General features: G+C 37.9%; 1 protein-coding gene across 1 annotated transcript; it reads right to left on the reverse strand.

Moving 5' to 3' along the window:
- Positions 1–12,312: 12,312 nt before the first annotated feature.
- On the reverse strand, positions 12,313–12,444 carry LOC129082204 (dolichyl-diphosphooligosaccharide--protein glycosyltransferase subunit 4-like). Its single transcript, XM_054587901.1, has one exon. The coding sequence runs from the start codon at positions 12,433–12,435 to the stop codon at positions 12,313–12,315; it is 123 nt and encodes a 40-aa protein (XP_054443876.1). The 5' UTR covers positions 12,436–12,444.
- Between the last annotated feature and the right edge of the window lie 1,770 nt (positions 12,445–14,214).

Here is a 14,214-nt window from a genome sequence, read left to right on the forward strand (position 1 = left end):
GATTCTGATTAAAGATTTGTCAATTTTATGTTTTCAAACAACAATCTCTTAGATTCTTTGATTCCTTGGATTGTTATTTTGGTCTCTATGTCTTTTAATTCTGCTCTGATCTTATTTCCCTTCTTCTATTCACTCTGGTCATTGCTTTTGTCCCTCTAGTTCTTTTAGATGTAGAATTAGGTTGTTTATTTGAGATTGTTCTATCTCTTTTAGGGATACCTTTATTGCTATAAACTTCCTTCTCAGGACTGCCTTCACTGTGTCCATTGGTCTTTGGTTGTTGTGTGTTCATTTTCATTTGTTTTCAGATTCTATTTTATTTCTTTCTTGATCTCATTTTTAATCCATTGATTATTTAATAACATGTTATTCAGTCTCTTTGTATTTGAATGTTTTTGAGTCTCTTTTTTTTTTCCTTAAGGTTGGTTTCAAGTTTCAAGCCATTGTGATCTGAAGAGGTCTTTGATATGGTTTCAAATTTCTTGAATTCGTTAAGGCTTGTTTTGTATCCTACCATATGATCTATCTTTGAAAATGATCTATGTGTGTTTGACAATAATATATACTTTTATTCTTTGGGGTGAAAGGTTCTATAAATTTCTATTAAGTCCATTTGACCTAGACTGTTGTTCAATGTCGCAATATCTTTGTTGATTCTGTGTCTGGAAGATCTATCCATTGTTTACAGTAGGATGTTAAAATCCCTACAATGATGTATTGGTCATCCTTCTAAAATTCCTCCAAGATTTTCCTTATGTATTTAGGTGCTCCTGTGTTGGGTGCATATATATTTACAAGGGTGATATCCTCCTTTTGGAACACTTCTTTCAGTATTATGTGCTGACCTTCTTTGCCTCTTGTTACAGCCTTTGTTTTGAAGTCTATTTTTCATGATATAAGTATTGGTACCTGAGCTTTTTATTTATTTTTTTATGACCGTTTGCTTGGAATAATTTTTTTCCATCCTTTCACTGCCAGCCTTTGCAGATCTTTTGTTCCGAGGCTGGTCTATTGTAGACAATCTATATGCAGGCCATGTTTTCTTATCTATTCAGTTACTCTATGTCTTTTGATTGGAGCAAATAATCCATTTAAGGTTTTTATTTATAGGTGCTTGCTCATTGCCATTTTTCCCTTTGTGTCTGTGCCCCCCACCTCTCATTTCTTTTTCTTCTTTAAGCAGTACCTTTAGCATCTCTTGCAGAGTTGGCTTGGTGGTGATGTACTCTTCTAGCCTTCTTTTGTTTGGGAAGCTCTCTATTTCGCCTTCAATTTTAAACCTTTCTGGATAGAGTAATCTTGGATGTAGGTTTTTGCTTTGTATTACTTGGAATATTCTGCGTCAATCCCTTTTGACTTGTAGTGTTTCTGTTGAGAATTCAGCTGATAGCCCTATTGGAGCTCCCTTGAATGTTTCTAGCTCTTTCTCCTCTGCAACCTTTAAGATTCTCTTTTGTCTTTAAATTGTACCTTTTTAATTTTGATATATCTTGTAGTGGGCCTATTTGGGTTCAGCTTAATTGGGACCCTCAATGCACCCTGAACTTGCTTGACTTTTTCCTTTACTGAGTAAGGATTTTATCTGTAATTATTTTTCCAAACAGTTTTTCTATCTCTTTCTACTTTTCTTTTCCTTCTCATACCTTATGATGTGAATGCTGTTACATTTTATGTTGTTCTGAAGCTCCCTTAAACTATACTTGATGTTTCTGAGTCTTTTTTCATTTTATTGCTCTGAATTGGTGTTTTTAATTTTTTCTTTACCTTGCCTTTCTGCTCACTGATTCCATCTTCTGCTCCAACTAGCTTGCTTTCATTCCATTTAGTGTATTCTTCATTTCCCCCTCATTTATATTCATAATTTCTATGTTCATTTTCACATTGATGTAGTTCCTAGTAAGTTCCTTGTAGCTTCCATTGATTTCCTTGTAGTTCTCACTGAGTTCCATGAGCATCCTTATATCCATTATTTTGAACCCTATAACTGATAGCTTGTTTGCCTCAAATTCATTTAGCTTTTTTTCTGGAGATTCATCTGTTCTTTTTGATTGGGGGTTGTTTTCTGTTTCCAAATTTTAGGTGACTCTTTTTGTTTGTTTCTGCATCTCAGATTGCTGTGCTTTGACTGTCTGTCTTTGTGGGGTGGCCTTCTGGGGTAGGATTTCTGTGGGACTCAGTGGTGTTGTCTCTTTGATTTCCTGATCTGGATGATATAGGGATGCCCTTTATTCAGTTTATGGGACTGTATTATTGTACTTGGGCTTTGATTATTTATTGCTCATTCATTAGTGGGTCTCCCCCTCCAGTTGGATGACTGAGAATCACAACCCACATCATGTATTTTATGCTATTGTAAAGGTGCTGGCAGAACAAAGAAAAACTATGCAGAAAACTGAACCCACACCAGCAAAAATGCCCCATTCTCAAATCAACAATATCAACAGCAACCTAACAAAGACTAGTAAAGTTGGAAAGAGATTGAGAATATTTTAGGATAGGAAAAAAGTATTGAGATGTACAAAGGAAAGAAACTAATGATTTCGAGAGGGAAGAGAGAGGATAAATTATGAGTATAGAATAGAAACAAGGTGAATAAAGGGATACAATAAAATTTAAAATGTGAGTAAATAAGGTAAAGGTGATGTTAAAATGGAGTAAAAAAAGTACAGGGTATAAATGAGGTTTGAAATAAAATAAAAATAAATAGTGAAAAAATTTTCATTAAAATTAGTCATCAGGGAAGAAATTGAAGAAAAACTACAAAGGGGCAATAATGGTAACAGATAAGCAAAGATTAATAAAGGTGTAAAGAGAATAAGGATATTGTAAAACTGAGAAAAGAGAATATGAGATGTCTACAGTAAAAAAAAAATGATTTTGAGAGAATATATGGAGGAGAAGTAATAAGAGTAAGGAATAGAATCCAGACTAAGAAAGGGAAAAAAAAAATTTGAAACTCAAATAATCAAGAGCAGGAGGAAGGCAAAATGTCATAAGATAGGAAGACTATGAAATTTTAAATAAAAAAATAGTGAACAATTGGAATATAATTTAAGAAGAACAACAATAACCTCAATATCCATGTCAAATAAGCAACAATTTTAAGGTGGAAAGAAAATGAAAATATTTTAAGAAAGGGAAAAATAATGCAATTTGAAAAAAAATGGTTTTGAGAGGATAGAGGGGGAGAAATAGTAAGATAAGAAATTGGAACAAGGCATAGAAAGGGGCAAATAACAGACAAGAGGGTAGGAGTGGGGGCAGGGAAAAGGAAGGGAAGGGGAAATTCAAGGAACATATAGCAAGGACTCATGGACAAAACCAAAAGGGAAGAGCTGAGAGAGGGAGGGAAGGAGGGGGCAAGGGAAAGTGGTAGGGGGTAGGCAGAGACAAATGTATCTGAAAAAAATAAATAAATCAATTTTAAAAAGGGAAAAAATAAAAAAGGGCAGGAAGAAGGCAAAATGGAGAAAGACAAGGGAAGACTACAATGTGAGATTTGAAAATAACAAAATAAAAAGTGAAAATATTTAAATAAAAAGAATAAAAATAAAAGACAAAAATAGTAAATTAGTTGGAATACATTTGAAGAAAAAGAGAAAATGTTAAAACGTTATGCAAAATAAACAATATAATGCAAATTTTGAAGATAAATAAGGTGGAATTCATCTCAGCAGAATTTGGTGTTTGTCTTCTGTGTTCTTCCAAATCTGCCTCTGACTTTCTATCAGCTAAAGGTCCAGGGGTGTGTCTTCCAACTTCTGGGAGCACCACCTGTATTACCATTCACCTGTCTTTACTGAGGGCTTCTATTAAAATCAGGGAGGTGGGACCTCTGGGTCACCCCTGGGATGCACTGATCAGTCTTTTGGGAAAATTGTGGGTGTATTCCCCCTGCCCTTGTGACATCCATCTTGGTCTGTTTCAGCTTATTTCCAATAATTTATAGTTTTTGATGGACTAGCTTTCCATTTCAAGGGAGAAGCCAATCTGTGTAAGAGGGTCAGCCCTTTCCTGCTTGGAGCTGATGGTAGCTCGGTGTTAGCTGAGGCTGAGTGAGGCCTTGACTCCCTTTTGCTGCACTGATTTCTGATCTCCTTCCCTTATGTCTCTCAGTGGAATAGGATCCTAGGAACCGATGTATTTTGTCTCCCCAAAAGAAATTCAAAATGGGTCTTCTTGGTGTTTCTCTTCCAGTTTTTCCCCTATGTATATGCACCCTGTAAGGGGTTCTTTGAGACCGTCCTGCTTGTTTTGCAAAGCTTCTGGTTTGGATGCAGTACTTGCCGTCCTGCAGGAGGTAGGTGCTAGGTAGATCCTTTATTTCCCAGAATTTTGTACTCCGCTGTGGAAGGCGGCTCTGCCTGGCTGTAGATATTCTCAGGTGCTCAATTCTTGCACATCCAGTTCCTAGACCAGTGCCTTCGCAGAAAACAAAGTCCCAAGCTGTTTGCTTTGTGTAGCCTCTGGTCTGGGGTCCAGAAATCCTCTTGATGTATACCTTTCTGATCTTGCTGCCCACCTGTATTCAGTGGGAGAATACAATCTTTTCCCTTTGCTGGCAGGGCAACTGTACATGGCATTCCTGCTACACACGCTTCAGTTCCCCTTTCAAAAGTCTCTCTGGGCACACCCACTGCAATACCAAGTTACAGTCCGGTTCTCCATGCACATCACCTCTCTAAAAAGTCAAAAGTCCCTCACAGTCACAGCTGGCTACAGCCTAAGTCTGCCTGACCCAAGTGTGGATAGAATCCCTATCTCTCTCTAGCACTATCCTGGTTGTTTGGCACTGGAGCTATGGATATGTTGCTACTGTGTGTGTAGCCTGGATCTCTCCAACTTCATATATCCTCCCAAGTGACTCCCATCCTGGGTCTAGGATTTCTCTGCCCTGGGAGGGGATATTGCTGCAAAGCTGTGATTTTTGACTAGTCTGTCCATCCTGCAGGAAACATGCATGGAGTATTTCCCCTTCAACCTACAAAATCTCCTTACCACCCATTGAGAAGGTTTTTGTGTACTCCTTGGCTTACAAACTTCATATCAGCTAAGACTCTGTTCATTGTGCAGGATATTTGTTGAGGAACAGCCAAGAATCTGAGTTGGGGGCAAGAGAAAGTGAACTCAGCTCCCACCTACTTGGACATCATCTTCTCACCTCCTCAAAGACATTTAATAGCTGTATAAACCAAAGAAAATTCTATTAATTTTTCAAGCTTTCTTCCTGATCCAAAAATAGAGAAAACCCATTTAACTAATGTTCCCTATTAAATATTAAATACATATATATTTTGATATAAATATGTCCTAGTATATACCAAAGAATCATATAAGTTCAGAGAACAGAAACTTGTACAAGATCTATCACTAAGTTCCCTCCTTTCATGCTGATTACATTCAAGAAGGAAGTGAGTTTTTGTCCTGAACTATAAGAGGAAATTTTATTTTTTTCTTTTTCTTTTATTATTTTTTCTATTGTTCAAATACATTTGTTTATATTTTTCCACCACCACTTTCCCCAGCCCCAACCACCCCAACGTCCCACTCTCAATATTTCCACACTTTGGCTTTCTCCATGGGTCCTTTATAAATGTTGCTATTTGACCCGGCCTCTTATCTTCACCATTACCCTCCTCCCTCCTTCCCTCTCATTACTATCAGTTTGTTTGTTTTTTCTTTCAAAGTTGCTTGTTATATTTTCCTTGCTTGTTTGTTTTCTTGATTAGGTTCCACTTGTAGGTGAGATCATATGGTATTTAAATTTCACCGCCTGACATATTTCACTAGCATAATGTTCTCCAGCTCCATGCATGCTGTTGTGAAGGGTAGGAGGTCTTTCTTTCTCCTTGCTGTGCAGTATTCCATTGTGTAAATGTAACATATTTTTGATCCACTCATTTACTGATGGACACTTTGGTTGCTTCCAGCACTTGGCTATTGTAGATTTTGCTGCTATGTACATTGAGGTGTAAAGGTTCTTCTGAATTGGTCTTTTGGGATTCTTACACTATAATACCAGCAGTGGAATTGCTGGGTCAAAAGGCAGTTCCATATTCAGATTTTTGAGGAAATTCCAAACTGTTTTCCACAGTGGCTGCACCAGTCTGCATCCTTAGCAACAGTGTACAAGGGTTCCCTTTTCTCCACAACCTCACCACCACCCGTTGCTTGTTGATTTATTATGATGGCCATTCTGACTGGTGTGAAGTGGTATCTCATTGTGGCTTTAATTTGCATTTCTCTGATGGCTAATGATGATGAGCATCCTTTCATATATCTCTGGGCCCCGTATACGTCTTCCTTGGAGAAGTTTCTGTTTAGGTTCTTTTGTCCATTTTTTAAATTGGATTTTTTGTCTTCCTGGAGTGGAGTCATGTAAGTTCTTTATATATTTTGGAAATCAAACCCCTGTCTGAGGTAACTTTGGCTAATATATTTTTCCCACATGGTTGGCTGCCTCTTCATTTTGCTGATGTTTTCTTTAGTTCTGCAAAATCTTCTTATTTTGATGAAGTCCCATTTGCTTATTCTTGCTGTTATGACCTTGCCCTGGGAGACTTATTGGTGAAAATATTGCTGCATGAGAAATCGGAGTTTCCTGACTATGTTCTCCTCTAGGACTTTCATGGTGGTGCGACTTATATTTCTTCTTTTATACATTCTGAGCTTATTTTTGTCTATGGTGTCAGTTGATGGTCGAATTTCATTTTTTTTGCATGTAGCTGTCCAGGTATCCCAACACCATTTGTGAAGAGGCTATTTTTATTCCATTTTATGCTTCCACCCCCTTTGTCAAATATTAATGACCATAGAGGCATGGGTTTATTTCTGGGCTCTCTATACTTTTCCATTGATCTATGTGTCTGTTCTTATGCCAGTACCAGACTCTTCTGGTTACAGTGGCCTTGTAATGTAGTTTGATGTTAGGTACTATCAGCCCTCCTAGCTTCTTCTCCTTTCTCAAAATTGCTGTGGCTATTCAGGGTTATTTATGGTTTCATATAATTTTTTTAAATGTTTGTTCTATATTTGTGAAATACATCATTGGTATTTTTATAGATATTGTGTCAAATCTATAAATTGCTTTGGGTAGTATGGACATTTTGATGATGTTATTCTTCCAATTCATGGACATGGTATATGTTTCCATTTATTTGTGTCCTCCTTAATTTCTTTCTTCAGCGCTGTATAGTTTTCGGTGTACAAGTCTTATATCTCCTTGTTTAAGTTACTCCTAGGAACATTATTTTTCTGGTTGCTATAACAAATGGGATTTCTCTCTTGATTTCTGATTCTGATATTTCATTGTTGGTGTACAAAAATGCCTTTAATTTCCAAATACTGATTTTGTACCTTGCTGTTTTGATAAATTCACTTATTCGATCAAGTAGTTTTTTGGTGGCGTCTATAGGGTTTTCTATGTACACTATCACGTCATCTGCAAACATTGACAGTTTTATTTCGTCCTTTCCAATTCGGATGCCTTTTATTTCTTTTTCTTATCTGATCGCTGTGGCTAGGACTTCCAATACGATGTTGAAAAGAAGTGGTGAAAGCGGACGTCCTTGACATATTCCCAATCTTAGTGGGGAAGCTTTTAGATTTTGCATGTTGCATATAATGTTGGTTGTAGGTTTTTCATATATGGTCTTTATTATCTTGAGGTATGTGACCTTCATTCCCACTTTCCTCAGTGTTTTTATCATAAATGAAAGCTGTTCCTTATCAAATGCTTTTTCTTCATCTATTGGGATAATCATGTGGTTTATGCCTTTCCTTTTGTTTATGTGATGTATTATGTTTACTGATTTGTGAATATTGAACCATCCTTGCATCCCTGGGATGAATCCCACTTGATCATGTTGGTTGATCTTTTTAATGTATTGCTGGATCTGATTTGCCAATATTTTGTTGAAGATTTTAGCACCTGTGTTCATCAATGACATTGGCCTGTAGTTTTCTTTCTTTGTTGTGTCTTTATCTACTTTAGGAGCTACAATGATGCCAGCCTCATAAAAATACTTTTGGAGTCTTGCTTCTTCTTGGATTTTTTGGAAGATTCTTAGAAGGATAGGGGTTAGCTCTTCCTTAAATGTTTTCTAAAATTGTCCTGTGAAACTGGTCTGGTCCAGGGACTTTGTGTGACATGAGTTTTTTGATTACTGCTTCAATTTCACCAGCGGTTACCAGTCTGTTCAGGCTTTTCACTGCTTCTTCATTCAGTATTGGTAGGCTATATTTCTAGAAATTTGTCCATTTCACCCACGTTTTCAAATTTCTTGACATATAATTGTTCATAGTAATTTCTTACAATTCTTTCTGGTTCTGTGGGATCAGTTGTTATTTCTCCTCTTTCATTTCTGATATTATTTATTTGGGTCCTCTCCCTTGTTTTTTTCTTGATGAGTCTGCTGAAAGGCTTGTCAATTTTGTTTATATTTTCAAAGAACCATCTCCTGGCATTTTTGATCTTTGAATTGTTATTTTATTCTCTATGTCATTCAATTCTGCTCTAATATTGATTATTTCCTTCCTTTTACTTGCTCTGGGCTTTGTTTGTTGTTGTTCCTCCAGTTCTTGAAGCTTTAGGGTTAGATCATTTATTTGAAATGTTTCTATCTTTTTTAGGTAGACCAGAATTGCTATGAATTTGCCTTTCAGGACTGCCTTCTCTGTGTCCTACAGGTTTTGGACTGCTGTGTGTTCATTTTAATATTTTTCCAGAAACTTTTTGATTTCTTCTTTGATCTCATTATAGACCCATTCATTATATAATACCATTCTATTCAGTCTCCATGAGTTTGAAGGTTTTGGAGTTTTTTTTTTTTTTCCTTGAGGTTGGTTTCTAGTATCAAGCCTTTGTGGTCTAATAAAATCATTGAAATATTTGTTGTGCATTTGGAAACAGTGTGTTTTGCTTCTTTGGGATGAAAGGTTCTATGTATATCAGTTAGTTCCATGTGATCTAGTGTGTCATTCAGTTCCGCAATATCTTTGTTGATGTTTTATTTGAAGATCTATCCATTGTTGACATTAGAGTGTCAAAATCCCCTACTATCAGTGTGTTGTTGTCTATATCTTTCTTGAAGTCACCCAAGACTTTCCTTATATATTTGGGTACTGCTATGTTTGGTGTATATAGGTTTACAATGTATATGTCTTCTTGATGCATTCTTCCGTTGAGTATTACGCAGTGTCCTTCTGCCTCTTTTTATGGCCTTCACTTCAAAATCTATTTTGTCTGATATAAGTATTGCTACCCAGGCTTTTTTTCCTGTCTATTTGCATAGAATATTTTTGTCCATCCCTTCATGTTCAGTCTCTGTTTTTCCTTTGTTATGAGGTGGGTCTGTTGTAGGCAGCATATGTGTGCCTCATGTTTTCCAACCCATAAAGCTACTCTATATCTTTTGATAGGAGCATTAAACTATTTCCATTTAAAGTTATTATTGATAGGTACTTATTCATTTTTCCCTTTGTGCCTGTGACCCACTCTTTCTCCTTCTTTTCCTTCATCCTCTTAGAATAGTCCCTTTAGTATATCTTGTAGTGCTGATTTTATGGAGGTGTATTCTTTTAGCCTTCCTTTGTCTCCAAAACTCTTTTATTTCCCCTTCCCTTGTATTTAAGAGCCTTGCTGGGTAGAGCAGTCTTGGTTGTAGGCCTTTGCTTTTCATGACTTGGAATATTTCTTTCCATTCCCTTCTGGCTTGTAGTGTTTCTGTTGAGAAGTCAGCTGCTCACCATACCAGGGCTCCCTGATATTTTACTACCTCTTTTTCCCTTGCTGCCTTTAGGATTCTCTGTTTTTCTTTGATATTTGCCACTTTAATGACGATGTGTCTTGGAGTGGGCTTCATTTGGTTCCTCTTGAATGGTACCCTGTGTGCTTCCTGAATTTGTGTGACATTTTCTCTCCTCAAATTAGGGAAGTTTTCCATCATTATTTTATCAAACAGGTTCTCACTCTCCTTTGCTCCTTCTATTCTGCTTCCAGTATCCCTCTTATATGGATATTATTACGTTTCAGGTTGTCCTGCATGTCCCTAAATGTATCTTCATTCTTTTTGAGCCCTTTTTCATTTTCTTGCTCTTTCTGGGAGCTTTTTTCTACCTTATCCTCCAACTCACTGATTTGATCCTCAGCTTCATCTAGTCTGCTTTTGATTACTTTTACTGTGTTCTCAATTCAGAAATTGAATTCTTCATTTCTTCTTTTCTCTTATTGGTAGTTTCTATGTCTTTTTTCGTGCTGATACTATTTGTAGTGAGTTCCTCATAGTTTCACTGTAGTTCTTTGTAATTCTCTCTGAGCTCAGTGATCTCATTGAGCTTCCTTAGAACCAGTGTTTTGAACCTCATCGTTTACTTGCCTCTATTTCATTTAGTTCTCTTTGCGGGGATTCCTCCTTTCCCTTCGACTGCGGGGTGTTTCTTTTGTTTTCTTTTTTTCCTTTTTTTTTTTTTGTGAGAGGGTATTCTTTTTTGCTTCTCCTTAAATTGATCTGTCTTGACTTCTTGACTTTGTGGTGTGAACTTCTATGGTTGGAGACAGCTGGTTTTGCTTTCTGGGTCTGCCTCTGATGATGTGAGCTGTTTACCTGGCCTGCTCTTAGACAGTCTTTTTGAGACTTCCAGGAATCTACTGTCTGTGGTTGTCTCCTTCATTTGTTAATCTAGTTACTCTGCATGCAGCAATCTGGCTTGAGTGCCACAAGGCCAGGTCAGAGCTTCCTGGCAGTGAGGCTATTTTATCTTCTCATGGTGCTGCCACTCAGGGGGAGTGGTCTTCCTGAGCAAGATGTCTCCTGCGGTATTGCAGAAGAGTCAGCACCAGGATCCTGCTGGCTATTCCCTCAGTTCTTTCCCCAAACCTCCTTCCTCAGTCTCTCCTCAGACATCTCTAGCCCACTCTGCCTTCACCTTTGCCAGAGCCTAGAGTAAGTGGCTGCAAATAAAAATTTATATGTTGGCCCTTTAAATGGCTCTTTGCATCTTCAGACACCTGTTGGTATCAGAGAGAAACCCTGCTGCTTTTTGCAGCTAGCTGTTATCTGTTTTCTTTTTTGTGCTCTGGTGGTGTAGGCTGGAAATCCCCACCTATGGTTCAGACCACACTCTTCTTAGGGGGATTCAATTGTCTGTTTAAATATCCCTCTGGCATGGCTGCCTGTGGGTTCTCAACCCACCTCCTTATGTCTCTCCCCCACTCCTTACCACTTAGGTTTTGCTAACGCCGATTCCTTTGTCTGTCTGAGGTTATAAGGCTTTTGCCTTGCTATTGTTATTTTGTTTGTTCCAGGTGATTTCTCTATAATTTATTTGTAATTCCAGATTAGCCCTGGGAGGTGATAAGTGTAACTTCCATTTACTGTTCCACCACCTTGAAGTTCTCGGGACATTTTTTTTATTTATAAAGTCACAGAGGTAGAATATGTGGACTTTAGGAAAAAAATGGGCTCAGGAAACCAATTGCAGAGGTAAAAATGGGGCCCCTGGAGCTTAGGAGAGAGAAGGGTAAAGGTAACATGCCTCAGTGGGAGACAAAAGGGGCATGGGAAAGGTGTCAAAGTGCTCCCAGGAGGGAGATTACAGGAGTGAGATTAAAAATGTAAAAACAAATAATTATAAAGAATCAAATAATGCAAGTGGTTACGGAGAATTTGAACAACTTGTCTTGATAGTGAGGTGCTGAGAGTTATGACTCATATAATTTGGGTGACTTGAAAAGTTATTACTGAGCATGTGGCATTTGAGCTAACATAAAGAAGAGAGTTTTGTGTGCAAAGTTGAAGGAGGAGAATGATCCGGTTAGGGGAAAGAAAAGGTACAGGCTCTGAGGAGGAAATTAGCTTAAGATGTTTACAAACAGGCTAACGTGGCTAGCTTTGGTTAACTTTAGTTTGTGATTATGGGAGAGAACAGGACAAGATGAGGCTGGAGACTGAGGCAGGGGGCAGATTGCGTTGAGTCTCTCTGGTCACATCAAGTATTTTGGATTTAGATGTAAGACAGTTTAAGATTTTATTTTTTGTATATTTTTGGGACCACAAAAAGCTGTATTTTTATATTGTGGGGAAGGAGTAGAAAAGAAAGCAGCCCCTACACTGGGCCCTACTCAGTGGCAGCTTCTTGTTCCATAGGGTTAAGGAAGACTTTGAAGAAATAAGTTTTCTGGAAAAATCCAGGTGTAGCTGGTTTACATGTTATGAAGGGTAGAAGGGATGAAGTGAAGTGTGAAGGCCCCTCACACAATCCATCTTGCCTCAAACTATTTCCTGGAACCCTGGGGTGGAGAAAGCGCCACTTTCATTCCTGCTTCTTGGGATTTTTGATGGTCAAATAATGATAGAGAATGACAAGCAGGAAGAGAGACACGCCCAGCATGTTGGCGAAAATGGCGAGCTGCACGTCTGTAATCATCCTGACCATCTGGGCTCGGCTCCGACACTCCCTGTGCACTACCTCGAGGTAGGAGACTTCTATTTTTTGTAATTTTAAAAGATTTTATTTATTTATCTTTAGAGAGAGGGGAAGGGAAGGAGAAAGAGAGGGAGAGAAACATCAATGTGTGCTTGCCTCTCATGTGCCCCCCGCCCACTGGGGGACCCGGCCTACAATCCAGGCATATGCTCTGACTAGGAATCAAACTGGAGACCCTTTGGTTCACAGACCGGTGCTCAATCCACTGAGCCACAACAGCCAAGGCAGACAGTTTAAAATGTTAATCACAGAAGAGGCATGATATAATTAAACTGTAGATAAGATTAAACTGTTCATATATATATATATATATATATATATATATATATATACACACACACACATATATATATATGTATATGTGTGTGTGTATTTTTTTTTTTTGCTGTAACATGGAAATTAAACTATAAGGCAGCTTGCAAGGGGAAAAGTCAAAAGACTAATTTAGGTGATTATTATAATTATTTGGATGAGAGATAATGGTGCCTGGGCTAGAATGGTAGCAGTAGAGCTGGAGAGAGGTGAGTGGATTTGGTATATGTATTTTGGTTGTAGAGCCAACAAGACTTGGAAATGCATTGGACATAAGAGTAAGGATGAGGTAGGTGGCAAGAGTGAATCCCAAGTATTGGAAATGTGCAATTAGGTAACCAGGTGGTGCTGTTTACTAAGAAAAACATTAAAAGAGAAAGAGGTTTTCCTTCATGCCCTCTCTCTCTCTCTCTCTCTCTCTCTCATCTTTGGGAGGAGGAATCTGGTGTGGTTATGTTAATAGCAGTTAACTTATTAATAAAATTAATGAAAGTAGCATCTATTTTACATTGTTGTTGAAGTAAGACAGAGAGAGAGTGTGTGTGTGTGTGTGTGTGTGTGTGTGTGTGTGTGTGTGTGTGTGTGTGCCTGCAGTGCACAATCATTATATATGGCTTGGAGCCAGACTAGTATGTATGTGCCGCTTTGGAAAGGTAGGAGGCTCCTATAACAGAGTACTGACATTGAGATATGTAGCTCTAATAATGGAGTGTTCAAGAGACTTTGGACCAGTGGAACTAAACCTAGGCAACAGCTAACTTAGAATGTCAGGAGAGAGAATGGCCATCTTGTATTGCGTAGGGGCCTTGATGTTCTGGCATTCCAGAGCAAATGAGGTTCCTCTGCTTCATAGCTTTGTGCATTCAGATATATTTTTTTCCAAGGGCCTTCTGTATCTTATGAAGGTTATCAATAAACATGTTGACCACCATAGGACATCATGGCACTGTTCCAGATTTTCACTAGAAAATTTGTAATAACAAAGCTCTAGTAAGATGTGTACATTTATTATAATTTTCTTTAGTCTTATTGTAAAAATAGGAAGGCCTGGGATTTTGTTCAACAATTTACTTTCTCAATTATTATTTCTATTCTTCACAAAAACACTTTTGCATATGTGGAACTGGGGCTCAAAGAGATTTTATAACTTGCCTCAGAGCACACAGAAAGTAAGTGCTAAAGCAGGAAATGCTGACCCAGATTTTTCTGACACAAAGATAAGTGTACTTTTGCCTGTACCAGGTGGTCTCCAGGGCTCTCCACAGGGCAGCCAGACATAATCTACCTTGTATTTGACAAAGAATAGCTCATTATTGGATACTCTATAAAAATCATGGAATGGTGGAGATTAGGGTCATCCCCACTCAAAACTCATGAACTGAAGGAAGAAATGTGATCCTTAATGTGAAAACAAGG

Source organism: Pteronotus mesoamericanus, unplaced genomic scaffold (genome assembly GCF_021234165.1).
Source record: "Pteronotus mesoamericanus isolate MK-2021 breed Mesoamerican mustached bat unplaced genomic scaffold, CSHL_Meso_final scaffold_12, whole genome shotgun sequence".
NCBI lineage: Eukaryota > Metazoa > Chordata > Mammalia > Chiroptera > Mormoopidae > Pteronotus > Pteronotus mesoamericanus.